This window comes from Tamandua tetradactyla, chromosome 11, assembly GCF_023851605.1.
Source record: "Tamandua tetradactyla isolate mTamTet1 chromosome 11, mTamTet1.pri, whole genome shotgun sequence".
NCBI classification, from domain to species: domain Eukaryota; kingdom Metazoa; phylum Chordata; class Mammalia; order Pilosa; family Myrmecophagidae; genus Tamandua; species Tamandua tetradactyla.
The window spans coordinates 59,226,787-59,239,547 of record NC_135337.1 but is presented as its reverse complement, the minus strand read 5'-3'; the positions used below and the strand labels follow the sequence as shown (position 1 = coordinate 59,239,547).

At 39.6% G+C, this 12,761-nt stretch overlaps 1 protein-coding gene across 8 annotated transcripts in view; it reads left to right on the top strand.

Moving 5' to 3' along the window:
- SGIP1 (SH3GL interacting endocytic adaptor 1) overlaps positions 1-12,761 on the top strand; it is a 245,007-nt gene that overhangs the window by 164,233 nt on the left and 68,013 nt on the right. For 7 of the 8 annotated variants that reach the window (XM_077120683.1, XM_077120682.1, XM_077120684.1 and 4 more), the window contains 4 exons: positions 3,214-3,238; positions 4,178-4,229; positions 5,563-5,648; positions 9,018-9,110. In XM_077120683.1, the coding sequence (XP_076976798.1) occupies positions 3,214-3,238; positions 4,178-4,229; positions 5,563-5,648; positions 9,018-9,110 (256 nt within the window). Of the gene's footprint in view, positions 1-78; positions 91-3,213; positions 3,239-4,177; positions 4,230-5,562; positions 5,649-9,017; positions 9,111-12,761 lie in introns of all 8 variants that reach the window. The other variant, XM_077120689.1, reaches the window with a different exon arrangement.

Genomic DNA, 12,761 nt, shown 5'->3' with positions numbered 1-12,761 from the left:
TCTGTTGCCCAAGCCTATTGACTGATCCATCATTCTCTGACTAGGTGTCTGTTCTCTCTTCCTTTTTGCTGATCACAGAGGCGCAGCCCGGTAAGAACTCTCATCATTTTTACCTTAAACCTATATAGAGAAAAGTGCTATCAAGGCAAGGTGGCCAGGTTGGTTTCCCATTGAATTTATGATAATCCAGTGTGAATGAGGCAGATGAATTGGGTCTATTGGTTGGAAGCCTGTGATCCCGAAAGGGTCCAGGGCAGATTTTAGGATTATCAGAGTACTTTTCCATGATGAGCTAAACTAATACTCAGGAATCCCAACTCCTAGAGCTAAATTTGAAAAAAGTAGGTTGAGTTGTATGGGTGTACGTGTGCACATGCATTTGTGTGTGTATACACGCAGGGCCTGGAGACAGCCTGGTCCCTTTGTAGTGTGTATGAATGTGAATGCACATGTGCGAGGCCTGGAGACTAGCCAGAAAGCACCAAAGCAGTTGATAGCTAAGTGACTGCAAAGAATAAGAAAACTGTACAGAAGGAAGCAAGGAAACAATTTTTAAACCACATTGTTTTTAGGCCAAAGTTTAAAATATGTCCCTGGACCGTAACTTACATTGGTTGCTATATGCTGTTATATAATCATAATTTCCAGCTTGGGAGGAAGAGGTGTCCTTTAAGACAATACACCGGGGTTTTCACATAACTCTAAATTTCAGCCCTGAAGCTAAACTTTGAAAGGGTAAATCAGTGTTAGTTTGCATTGTCCGAAGTGAAATCTCAATAATTTTCTACAGCTTGAAGAGTGTTACGAATTTGAAGCAACAGAAAGAAGCATCTTTGCCATGTTGGAAATGCCCCCTCTCTACCTGCTCAGTCCCTTGAGACAGGAACAGGGACTGCAAATAACACCCTGTGGAACACCCCAGGCCTGTGTCAAAACAATTATTATTTGAAGTAAATATCCTGCCCCAGCTGACAAGTTGGTGGTTCTTTTCTGAAACCACGTAGCTGGTGTTCAAGGATAATGTTCAGGGTCTACTGCTCAAGTTGAGAAGATTCCAACCCATTGGTTAGGTGATCTTCCAATTACCTGTAACAACAAACACTGAAAAGAGGAAAGTACGCTCACACAGGGAAGAGGAGGCCTTTATATTCCATGGGCTTTTTCCCTGAATGCAGTGTTTGGGGTGGAAGAGGCCTCAATCTTGTTCTGGCTTTGCCGTGCCAGCAACATCAATGTCATCCAAGACCTGAAGTCCTGGTCCACTGAAAACGGGACTCTCTTCTCTGTTGCTGCTAACTCATCCCTGGTCATTTGAATATCTGCTCCTTTCTAAATGGGTATTATTTCATTCCTTCTCATTTCTGAGCAACAGGACTTTCTTGCATATTTCTGCCATGTCTTGCTTGCACTTACCTGATGATTGTAATTAATAGGGGACTTTGTGATTAAAACGTTCCAGGTGTTTCTCCTTTAGTGCCTCTTGACAATAAACATGTGCTGAATGAATTGATAAACTTGGTAGCTGATGAATACAAAAACTTTGTACTTTTCTTGATTCTGTGGGTGTTACATTTTTAATAAAGAAGTAGGCTTGAGAGACCAAATGGTCATCATTACAGATTCTTGGGGCCCTGAACCCCAGGATTTCAGGTCTCATGGGCTGTGTGTGACCTGTTACCTCAATGTCAGCTTATTAGAATCCCACTATCTTTTCCTTCAGACCTTATGAATAAAAATATGACTATCTCAGGCTCTATAACCCAGAAAAATATTTTAACTATATTTAAAGTTATTTCCATCCACAGTGACTTGTCTTCCCATAAGTAAACCTATAACCAAATCCCCAGAATAACCATAGCAGATTCAAATGACCGTATTTATTTAAATGTGTCTGCTAATACTGTAATAATTCTCTAGGTGGCTCACATGACAGGGGAAACAGATTGCATTATGAGGCAAGACAAGCTGGAAAATACAGTTTGGAAGATTGAGCCACCCGCCTTAGGAGAAGGAATAATACTCCTCACATAAAGAAAACATAATATTTCTAGACCCTTGTTCATATTCAAACTGTTTCTCTGTCTTATCTCAGTTCAAAATGCACTGGTAAATGGGATAAGGAAGAGTGAAAAGAAGCTTTTTTCGGGTCTGTTATAGAATGTTCAATTTTGTCTTGAGTTGTTAATGTTATAATTAGAGAGAAGAAAGCCTGAGTTGTTAATGTTATAATTAGAGAGAAGAAAGCCTATCTCTGACCACCAGGTTGAACCTTCACCACAGTTAGAAGGTAGGGTATCTTGGGTGGCCACCCACCAAACCGTCACTCATGGGCTTTCTCCTTGGACTTTCTTATACCTCCACTCCTGCCACCACCACCCCAACCCCACCACTGTCATTGAACCAACGCCAGTCATGCCAAGCCTTGCCCCATGCTTGCACCTTGTACTTGCTGTGGTTTCAAATCAAAACTTATCTAACCAATCTTTCTGTTATCTAAGTAAATTCATGCTAAAGTGTTATATTTCCCAGATTATCCTGGCCACAGTTATTTGCATTCCAATGGTATCACCATTCTTTGCATTGGTAAGCACTGTGACAGGCAGGAGGGAAAAAATTGGGAGAGGGGAGCAGGATGACATCTCCCTGCTCCCTAAATAAAGCAAAGTACCCCACAGCAACACCTCCAAGGTTCCCTTTTCTTTAACACTTCCCATTTATGTCTTTTAAAATTGCATTAGTAAATTGATGGTTCTTTCTACTAATAACTTGTGGACCCCACTTGAGTAGGAGCAGACAGTACCCTTAATACATTTTATAGTTTTCAAGTGTCAAACTGCATAATGGATTATGTTAAGCTTGGATTTACTTTCTTGGCTGCTAGACTCCCAGTACGTTTTTTGTTTGTTTGTTTTTTGTTTGATATTGATTATTTGTTATTTGTCTTTAACTTATCAAATCCACCCAGGTAAGGGGTTTTCCATGATTAAAAGACTTATAATTTATCCTCCCTTCCTCTTTCTAATCTTTGAGTCAAATGGAAAACCGATTTATATGTGTGTGCCTACAATTCCCAATTTCAATGTGGTTTTGAGAAAAACTCCATTTTCCCCGTCTGCGTTTCTTTGAGTTCAGTTTAATTGCAATGACAAATATACATACTGTATATAACATATATGTGGTCTTAAACCTTATAGTGTCTATTTCTAATTCTAGGGTGCAATTAAAAGGAACTTATCCAGTAAGTATAACTTAGCTACCAGAAATAGAATACGATTGTAAAAGGAGGAATAGTTCCTTGGATCTTGGAGGATATATGCATTTGAATTATATACTCCTGGGCTTAATTTTCAAGGCATACAATTTTTTTCACTTTTACAGCCAAGAAATCTTGTGGGGCCCTGTGTGTTTTCAATTATTTATGTTGAAATTCTGGAAATTAATGTGTTTCTGGAAAAACATTGCTACTTTCTCCTATATTTGTCAACTCTTGCTGTATCATTTTACTTGGAAATGAATTTAATCAAGTGTGTGTTTGTTGGTTGGGTTAGGGAGAGGAGGAGAGCAGAAGGAACTAAAGGTAGATGCAAATTACCTAGTCTTGTGTTATTTGATAGGAAAACTTCAGTCGGCCAGAGTGATATGATACAGGTCATAATATCCATAGGGCATGATTTTCTTCTGCTACATTAAATACATTCCAGGAACTTCTAACTTCATGGTGCATACTTAAAAGTATGACATTTTCTTGGCATTTTCAAGAAAAGATAGGCGGAAAATGCTGGATTCTTGTACTGTGTGCATATGGCCAAGCTTAGTAATCTTTCATGGTAACGTGAAGCCAAACTAATCAACACAGCAGACATTCGAAGAACAGTATGCTATTCCACTAAGTTCTGCTGTGTACAGATCTTCCAGTTGATGGCTTATCAGGGTAGTTTCTTGGTTAATGAGGTTTTCCAAGTGCCAGAGACAAAGCCACTACAAAAATACTTAATATATAGCTGTTGCCTTGCCAGGAAAGAGGGTTTGTTTTCAGGGTTTATTTTGCAAAGTTTTTATACTGAGTTGCTTATTGATGAGACTTAAATCTCTGAAAGTTTCCAAACATAGCTCATAACAAATGTCACAGGGGGATGCTAAAAATGAGGCCTAACTATGCCTTTGTCCTGTGCATCAGGTGAAGAAGTGGCAAGACCGAGACGTTCCACACCAACTCCAGAACTCGTAAGGTGAGCATGCAAAGCACCAGCTGTGGGTTATGCAAGTGTGCTTTATGCACTTTCAACAGTTAAGGAACTCTCAGGGCTCTATTCTCATCTGCCTATTAGAAAAAGGTCTTACTCATATGTGCAATTCCATAGCATGGTCCAAATATTTTATTTCTCCCAAAAGCAGCCCAGGGTGATGGCCAACTGAGCTTAACTGTCCATCAAAATGTACATCCCACTTACTTATAGGAAGGTCTGTACAGCCTTTTGGTGTCTGCAATACTGATTTGAGATATTGTATTGTTCTGTGGAGAGAAAGCTATATAGTTAGATGCAAATTTATGATACATTCCACCTGCCACACACCAAAGAAATCTTAAATTTTGGTTTTGTTATTGGTAAAGCATTGTATTTCACAATGTGTGTTCTTTGTGCTAGGTAAGTATTGTACAAACCGGCACAGTTTTCCCAAAGACTGTTAGTCCTATTTAAAAGCCAGACATTTTTAAACCTTCTCTTTCCTTATCCAATCTCTCCCCTCCTCTTCACCCCTTCAACTCCCACCACACAGTCATATGTAAAAGTGAGTAGGATCAACGAATCAGGTCTGGAAAGGACTTGGAGATTATGCAGCCCTTTGTTACTAATCAGCCTTGGCTAATTAATTAGAAGAAAGAAGGAGAATTCAACTTGTCATCCTCCTGTACCCTCTAATTTCTTAATACTTTGCTTCCCTTTCTGAATTGTGCTGTTTTAGAGTCCTAGGACATTATAGCTGGTCTATGGGGTGGGTTGGTGGGTGGGGGATGGACTACAAAGCTGGGAGACCCAATTTCTCATTCAAACACAAATAGAGACCTCTTGGATGGCTTGTCACTTAACCTGCCTATACCTGATTTCTATTAATATACGCTGCATTAACTGCAACAAGAGATGTGGTGAAGACATACATAAATGGCTTTTGGGCTCTTGCATGTGAAAGGTGCTTTGCAATAAATAGTTATCTCTAGTATTATCTGCCTACGTATAGAGAGTCAGCATGCTTTGGAAGAGTTTCTTTCCTTACAACTTAGTTCTGTTGAATAGCACCCTGGATCTCTACTGAGAAACAGGAATCTTATCTCCTACCAAATCTCTTGCCCCATAATATATTTGACATTTTTATGTGATGTTTTCTAGCCTACAGGAGCTATGTGTGCACATGCCTGCATGCATGCATATACAAGTTTTACACACACACACACACGCACACACCTACACATGTCTCACCAAGAGAGATATTTGAAAGCTGGTATATCTTCTTTGGCATTAATATTCCCTTTCTCTGTGCTTTGATTTCATGTATATGATTTAGCAAAAAGCCCCCCGATGATACCATGGCCCTCGCTCCTCTCTTTGGCCCACCATTAGAATCAGCTTTTGATGAACAGAAGACAGAAGGTAGGAAAAGCCCTATATATCTATGGATTAGTTTTTCTTATCATTGAAGTATAGCCTTCCTAGAGTAAACATATGTGTGTTTAAGGCATATTTTTAATGTATCATCAGATCCTCATGTGAAAGAAAAGTTCTGGTCTAGGTGTGCTTTCAAGCACCAGATGTTTACTTTGCAAACATCTATGACTTTAGAATTTGAAACTTTACCTCCAGAAATACCTAATGGCTAATAAAGAGGTCAGTAGGAGTGACCACATTTGCTTTCCATTCCTCCTCATCAATGGCAGTGTCAATTGGCCAGCTGACAGCAGACATTATTTGTAGGCTCGGGACCTTAATCCATTTAGCAACTTAAAAGGAAAATGTTATGGGAGAAATACCTTCATTTCTGCCATGATTGTTGGGCTTACCTATTATGTATTCATTTATAGAGTTAAATTTCATCATTTTTTGATGGCTGTACATAATGTATACCTCACTGGTCTAAAAAATCTTGCCACGAAAGGGACCTAAACTGTTCCTGAAATGTGCTTCTATCCAATGCACATTTCTCTAGTAGCTTTGTTTAGTGATAGAGAATATTTTTATAACATCATTTGACTTAAACGCAGTATGGTATACGTGTAATAAAATGTTATTTTTCCAGGACCCATTGCTGAAGGAAATTACATTTAAGTAGTAGCGCAACAATACTAAATGAGTCATCATGTAAGAAGCATAATGAGTAGGTTAAGGCACAGTAACAAAGAGACCCCAAAGTAGAGTGAATTAAACAAGACAGAATTTTATTCCTGCTTCGTATCACCGCTCTAGAAATAAGCAGTTTAGGACTGGGAGAGTGGTTCCGCCATCCTTAACATACGGACATCGTCTCTGGGTCCAATTTGGCGGCTCAAGCTCTCATCATCTCCCAGAGATAATGAGGAGGAAAAAGGACTAATGGAGCTCACTGTCATTTATAAGGGCAAAATCTGGGAGAGATACACAGCAGTTCCACCCAGAGCCTGCCGAAGAGAATTTAGAGCCATGTGATCAACTAAAACTCCTTTATTATAGGAGAAATGGAAAATGGATGCTGGGAGAAAGCTAAAACTCAGCTGTAACTGAAATATTTTGAATGATTTAATTAGGAAAATGAACATCCTTGAATATTCTTTCAGTGATTTCAATGTCTCTAACTTAGATCCCCTACATCAATGTGGCCTTGCTGTGAGGCCTTATAAGCCTTATAAATTCAATTGTGATCAATTGTGCTTTTACCAACAGATTTGCATAGTGACTGGAGTGGGGTTTGGTTTATTGCATCTGAATCTGCCCATTTAAGGCATTCGATAGTTTTATGAAAACTTGATATATAAAATAGAAAGTAGATTTTGAAAATTAAGGCCGGGCGGGCCACGGTGGCTCAGCAGGCAGAGTTCTCGCCTGCCATACCAGAGACCCAGGTTTGATTCTCCGTGCCTGTCGGTGCAAAAAAAAAAAATTAAGGTAGTATCCCACATTGAATCCATCGGGGAAAAATGCTGCTTTGTCTCCAAACGCTTCGGAAAGTGTTTGATTTCCTGTTAAAACAAAATAAAGCTAGGTTCATCATTGAGGTTTGTGATGGAGAGACAATACACACCTGGTCTTGTTGATGAGCTTGGTGTATTAGTCAGAGTTCTCTAGAGAAACAGAACCAACAGGAGAGATCTGTAAATATGAGATTTATAAAGGTGTCTCGTGCAACCGTGGGAATGGAAGTGTCCAAAATCCACAGGGCAGGCCGTGAAGCTGGCGGCTCCGATGAAGGGTCTGGATGAACTCCATAGAAGAGGCTCACTGGCTGAAGAAGCAGTGAAAGAGTCTCTCTCCTTCCTTAAAAGTCTTTGGTTGATTGGATTATCTCGTTGTGGGAGACGCACCTTAGTTGATCCCAGATGTCACCAGCCACAGCTGCAATCAACTGGATGATGATTTACTACCCCAGCTTTCTGGTTTATCAGCCAGCCACGAAATATCCTTGCAGCCATAGTCAGGCTAGTGCTTGCCTGACCAGACAACTGGGCATCATCACTTGGCCAAATTGACCCCAGAACCCAACCATCACACTTGGCTTGATTGTTTTATCTGTGGTTTCAAGTCCTGAAGTTCTGTTAAGTTCCAACATTTGCGACAACCACACTAGCTCTTTCATTAACCATGCTTGCCTTTCTTATCTACCAACTCTTACTTCCTTTGACTGATTCTTCTATCACTAGTTTAAAAGCCCTGGTGGAGGCGGGGATATGTATTCTGGAGTCAGGTATACCTGGGACCAGATCTTAGCTCCTCTGCTTTCACCAGGTATGCTCGTGGACAAGTTCGTTAACCATGCTAATTCTGGGTTTCCTCTCCTGAAAATTGTACCAATATCCATCATGTGTTGGTGTCGTGAGGCTTTATATAGACATACATGCACAGTATGTACATTGCCTCGCTTGTTGCTCCTAGTTAACTCTGTGAAATTACTCATATCCATTTTACATCTGTAGAAACGAAGCTGAGAGAGGTTAAAAAACTTGCCCAAGGTCCTAGAGTAAGAGCCTGGATTCAAATCCACAGCCAATGGACTTTCCAGCCTGTGATGAATTAAAAGCAAGGCTTGCATACCTGGTACATGGTAGATGCTGAGAAGAGCTGGTTATTTGCATTGTTAACACAGCAAAAAAAAGCAAACTCAGAATAAGGAGAAAAAAGAAAGAAGAGAAAGTTAAATTCAGCATCTTTAGGCCCAATGCCGAATTACCTTTATTTATACACTGATTTACTTTAGATATCCAAGCACTTGTTAATTTTTCTGATTCTATTAAGATGTTCACCATGCATTTTTAGAATAATTTTATTACTTTTTATGGTGCTAAAAAGGCTTATTTAAAGAGTCTATAAGATTGTTTAAGGATTCAAACCACTGTAAAGAACCCAGGCACTTTCATTTTTGCTGGATATTCATAGCAAACTTTAAATAAACCAACACAACGAAATAAATTCCCATGGGATATATGCGTGGATTTCAAAATGGGTGCTAGAACTCAGCGAGTGCTGATATTCACAGTGTCCTTAATTGATCGGTCAGGAGGGAAATACAAGCACTTTGTTTTAAAATTTTTTTTTTAGCTATATGTACACACACATACAAACACACATGGTCCTCCTATTTCCATTCTTGGTTGAAATGAATGAGCATCAGCACATTCAACTAACTTATCAGCCCAGAGGCAAGGAGGAAATAATTTTGTGAAGTTCAACTTTAAGTTGAAACTATAAGGTCTAGAAACCAGGACTTTGTTGTTATTGTTGCTTTATTTTGTTTTCTTTAACTCACCCTGGGAAATTTTCTTTTTATGTTTCCAGTTCTTTTAGATCAGCCTGAGATATGGGGTTCAGGCCAACCAATTAATCCAAGCATTGAGTCGCCAAAGTTAACAAGGCCTTTTCCCACTGGAAGTAAGTTATGTGTCTGTTCTGTCTGGAAAAACAAGTGACTCATTTTACAGTCTGTCTGCATGGGGAAATTGGGCAACTCTCAGAAAGTCCGCATGCAACATTTGAACTGTATAATATTACGACGAGATATCGTTTTTCTAACACGCATTAGAGTTAAAGGGGTTTCAGGACAGGTTCTTGAGTAAGGAACAACAACAAGAAATAATGTAAAATAAAATTCTTAACTTTTAATCATGGCCTCTTCTGAGATCCTATATGCCCTATATCTGTTATGTCATCCATTCATTTATTCATTCTACATTCTATAGATATATGGTGAGAGTGAGAGTGAGAAGCAAGGGAGCTAAAGAACCTACTTGGGTCAAAGGACTGGTCTATCACACAACACAGAGGTTGGCAAGTCCAATATGGTGCTTGCTAGTTCTGCAGAATGACAGGTTCTGTAGGATAGAAAAGACACATTGAGATGAAAGGGATAATTTGAGAGCAGGAGAAATGAGGCTTTATGGTAGAGAGAAGCAGAGATAGGAGATTTGGCAAATATATCTCCATTCAGGACTGTCCACCCTGATTATCCTGTCATAAATCCCTCTGGGGGTGGGGGGGTTGGGCAAAGAGGTCTAAAGATTTTTATGACCCTTCCCCTGCAGTGGGTTTGCGCTGTTTGGACTGAATGGCTTGTTCCATTCGGGCAAGCCACCCATTTGTTGGATTTAGCGAATTCCTGTTTCAGTAAACCAGCTATAGCAGATTTGTGCAAGGAAGACATCCTTAAAATGCCTCTGGAAGCCCCTGGATTTCAGAGAAAGGTGCTTGAGGGGAGAGAAGATTTTTACTTGGTAAGGCTCGCCTCCAGACCAGTGATGCATTTTTCAGGTCGGTGGCTGCAGGGCTCTGTCTTTTGGTACCTGAAAATGGTCAAGGGAATCAAGCCAGGGGATTCATCGTCAAAGACCAGCAATATTGTTGGGATTATTGTTTCTATATAACCATGTGATCTAGCCTTCCCAGGAATATTTCCCTCAGAAAATAGGATAGGAGAATCAGCATCATCAACAATTTGTTTTTAAGTTCTGAACTTTCAAATTTGGGTTTTGAAGGGACTTGCAACCCAGCTGGTGTGATTTTGAACATTTCTCATTGCTACTGGGAAACAAAGCCAGCGAAAAAGAAATCAACAGGTCTAACGTCCTTGAAAAACTTTCTTTAGAGACCCAGGCTAACCAAATTATTCCTAAAAACACCTTCTTAAATGACAAGCAAGTAAACAAATAAAATGTTTATACAATGCATTGGTTTCAAATGCAACTATTGGTATTTTCAATTTGTAAGTCTTACGTGCTGTAGTGACACGGTACAGCAGAGGTTGGTGTATAATTGTTGTGGATTGTATCATTGTGCTTATTGCATGCTTGGAGCATAACTATTTACTATTTTAAGATTTTAGACTTTTATAGCTTTTTATTTGCTTTTGTGATAGTTTGTTGACTGTGATCTTGATTAATTTTTTTGCAGAGATCCTTAACCAGAAACAGAGCCACTAGTTGATTCTTAACTTCTGTTGGAAAATGTGATCCATTTTGAGCTGTAGCTTTCAGAAGTTCACAACTAAAATTAGGAACCACATGTTTCTGTATTTTAGGATGAAAGCCATTTGTCATGTCTGTTGTGTGGATGGGCAGGTGCTTTCAATAAATAAATAAATAAAAATGAAGGGAGGCCTACAACTCAGAGTAGGAGTTCTGCAGTTCTGAAAGTCAGCATGGCCACATACAACAAATGTTGAATAAATTGAACAAGAGATCAGGCTTCAATAAGAGATAAGAATGAAGCCGATTGGGTGGGGACTAAGATAAATCAGAATACAGGGGTAAGGAGAACATTGTCTGTATTTCAGAGCTTCACCTACTATATGAGACCTAAGGAAGAGAGGTCTATTTTGTCCAAAACCTAACTTTTCTGTAGCACATAGATCATTTAAATAACCCAAACACATGGAGCCCAGAGTGGGAATGAGAGCTTGTAATTCTGTATAGCGTAATGCAATATACCCAGATACATCCCAGAGAATGTTGAGCAGATAATTAAAAAGTACTGGAAAAATCCCTTGAGGGATAGGAGAAAAAATGTGGAACTATTAAACATTACCACCGGGGAAACCTCTGATTCTGTCTCAAATATTAGGGACTCCTAATCAGGAAGTCAAAAGCCCTTGCTGTTGAGGCTTGCTCTTCTGAAGCTTATTTATGTAGCAGAGAAGCTAAACCTACCTAAAGTTATGCCTAGGAGTTTCTTCCAGAGGACCTCTTTTGTTGCTCAGATGTGGCCTCTCTGTAAGCCCAGCTCTGCAAATAAAATCATTACCCTCCCCCTACATAGGAGATGACGTCCAGGGGTAAAGTCTCCCTGGCAGAATGCAATATGATTCCCAGGAATGAGTCTGGCCCTGGCACTGTGGGATCAACAATGCCATCCTGACCAAAAGTGGGGAAAGAACTGTAACAAATAAGGTATCAGTGGCTGAGAGAGTTCAAATAGAGTCCAGAGGCTAGTCTTACGCAAACTTAAGCTAGATATTGCTATTTATCATGGTTTGCCAAACCCGAACCAAACCATTCCTTCCAACTTTAAAGAACACCTACAGCTTTATCTAAGATTCTACAAAGGTTCCACGCACCATGATTACTTTCCAGAAACCTACAACCTCCAGATGGGTTCCTAGGCCAGATATATCCTGAAACCCAGAGGGACCATCCTCTCCAGAATGTCAACTAGTTCCAGCCCCCTATACCATTTATTGACACCCTTTTCCAACATGAAAAAGTTAGAATGGGCATAGTCCAAATACCCCTAAAAATTGGGAGAAAGTTCAAAGGAGAAGGTGGAGTTATAATAGTGAAGATAGGTTTAACAAGTGAGTATGACTGCTGAATCATTGTATCGATATTTCTTCTAGTTTCCAGTGTCTTGGAGCAGCTAGAAGGTAAAACCTAAAATTCTGAAACTTTAACCCGTACCAAACTCTGAAATCTGTTCTAGAACTAATTGTTGCAGCATGCTTTGAAATTTTTTGCTTTTTTGTATCTGTGTCATTTTTCACAATAAAAAATATTTTTTAAAAATTAATGAAACAAGGGGATTAGAAAAAAAGGGTTCAGCTGGAGAGGATTTCCCTCAGAGACATCTTCGGTTCCTGCAAACATTGGTCTCTCTAGAAATGGCCTCGAGATTCATCTGGGAGCCGATCTGGAAAATATTTCCATCATCACCTAGTTTCCTGGTTTGTGAAATAGTAATGATTCTGTTGATACCAAATATTTGATCCCTGCAGTTTATAGTATGTAACTTTGGGGGAGGAAATGTGAACAGCTAACAGTCCCATCTCCTTCCTGTAATGAATTGGGTTGATTTGTGGAAAAAGTAGGTAACCGATTTCTGGCAATGCTTTGTCTCCCTGAATTCTTGACCTTGTACTTACTGGTGATCTCTAGTAGCAGTGGGGAAAAAATCAAGGCATTTGAATGAAAGGAGGTGCACCTATTTTGAACTTAGTGGCATCATTGTATCATAACAGAAAGGATGGGAAACTTAATTCTACATTCCCTCCACATGGGGTTCTTGGTCATAGCTCTCTTACTCCCTGAGGAACTG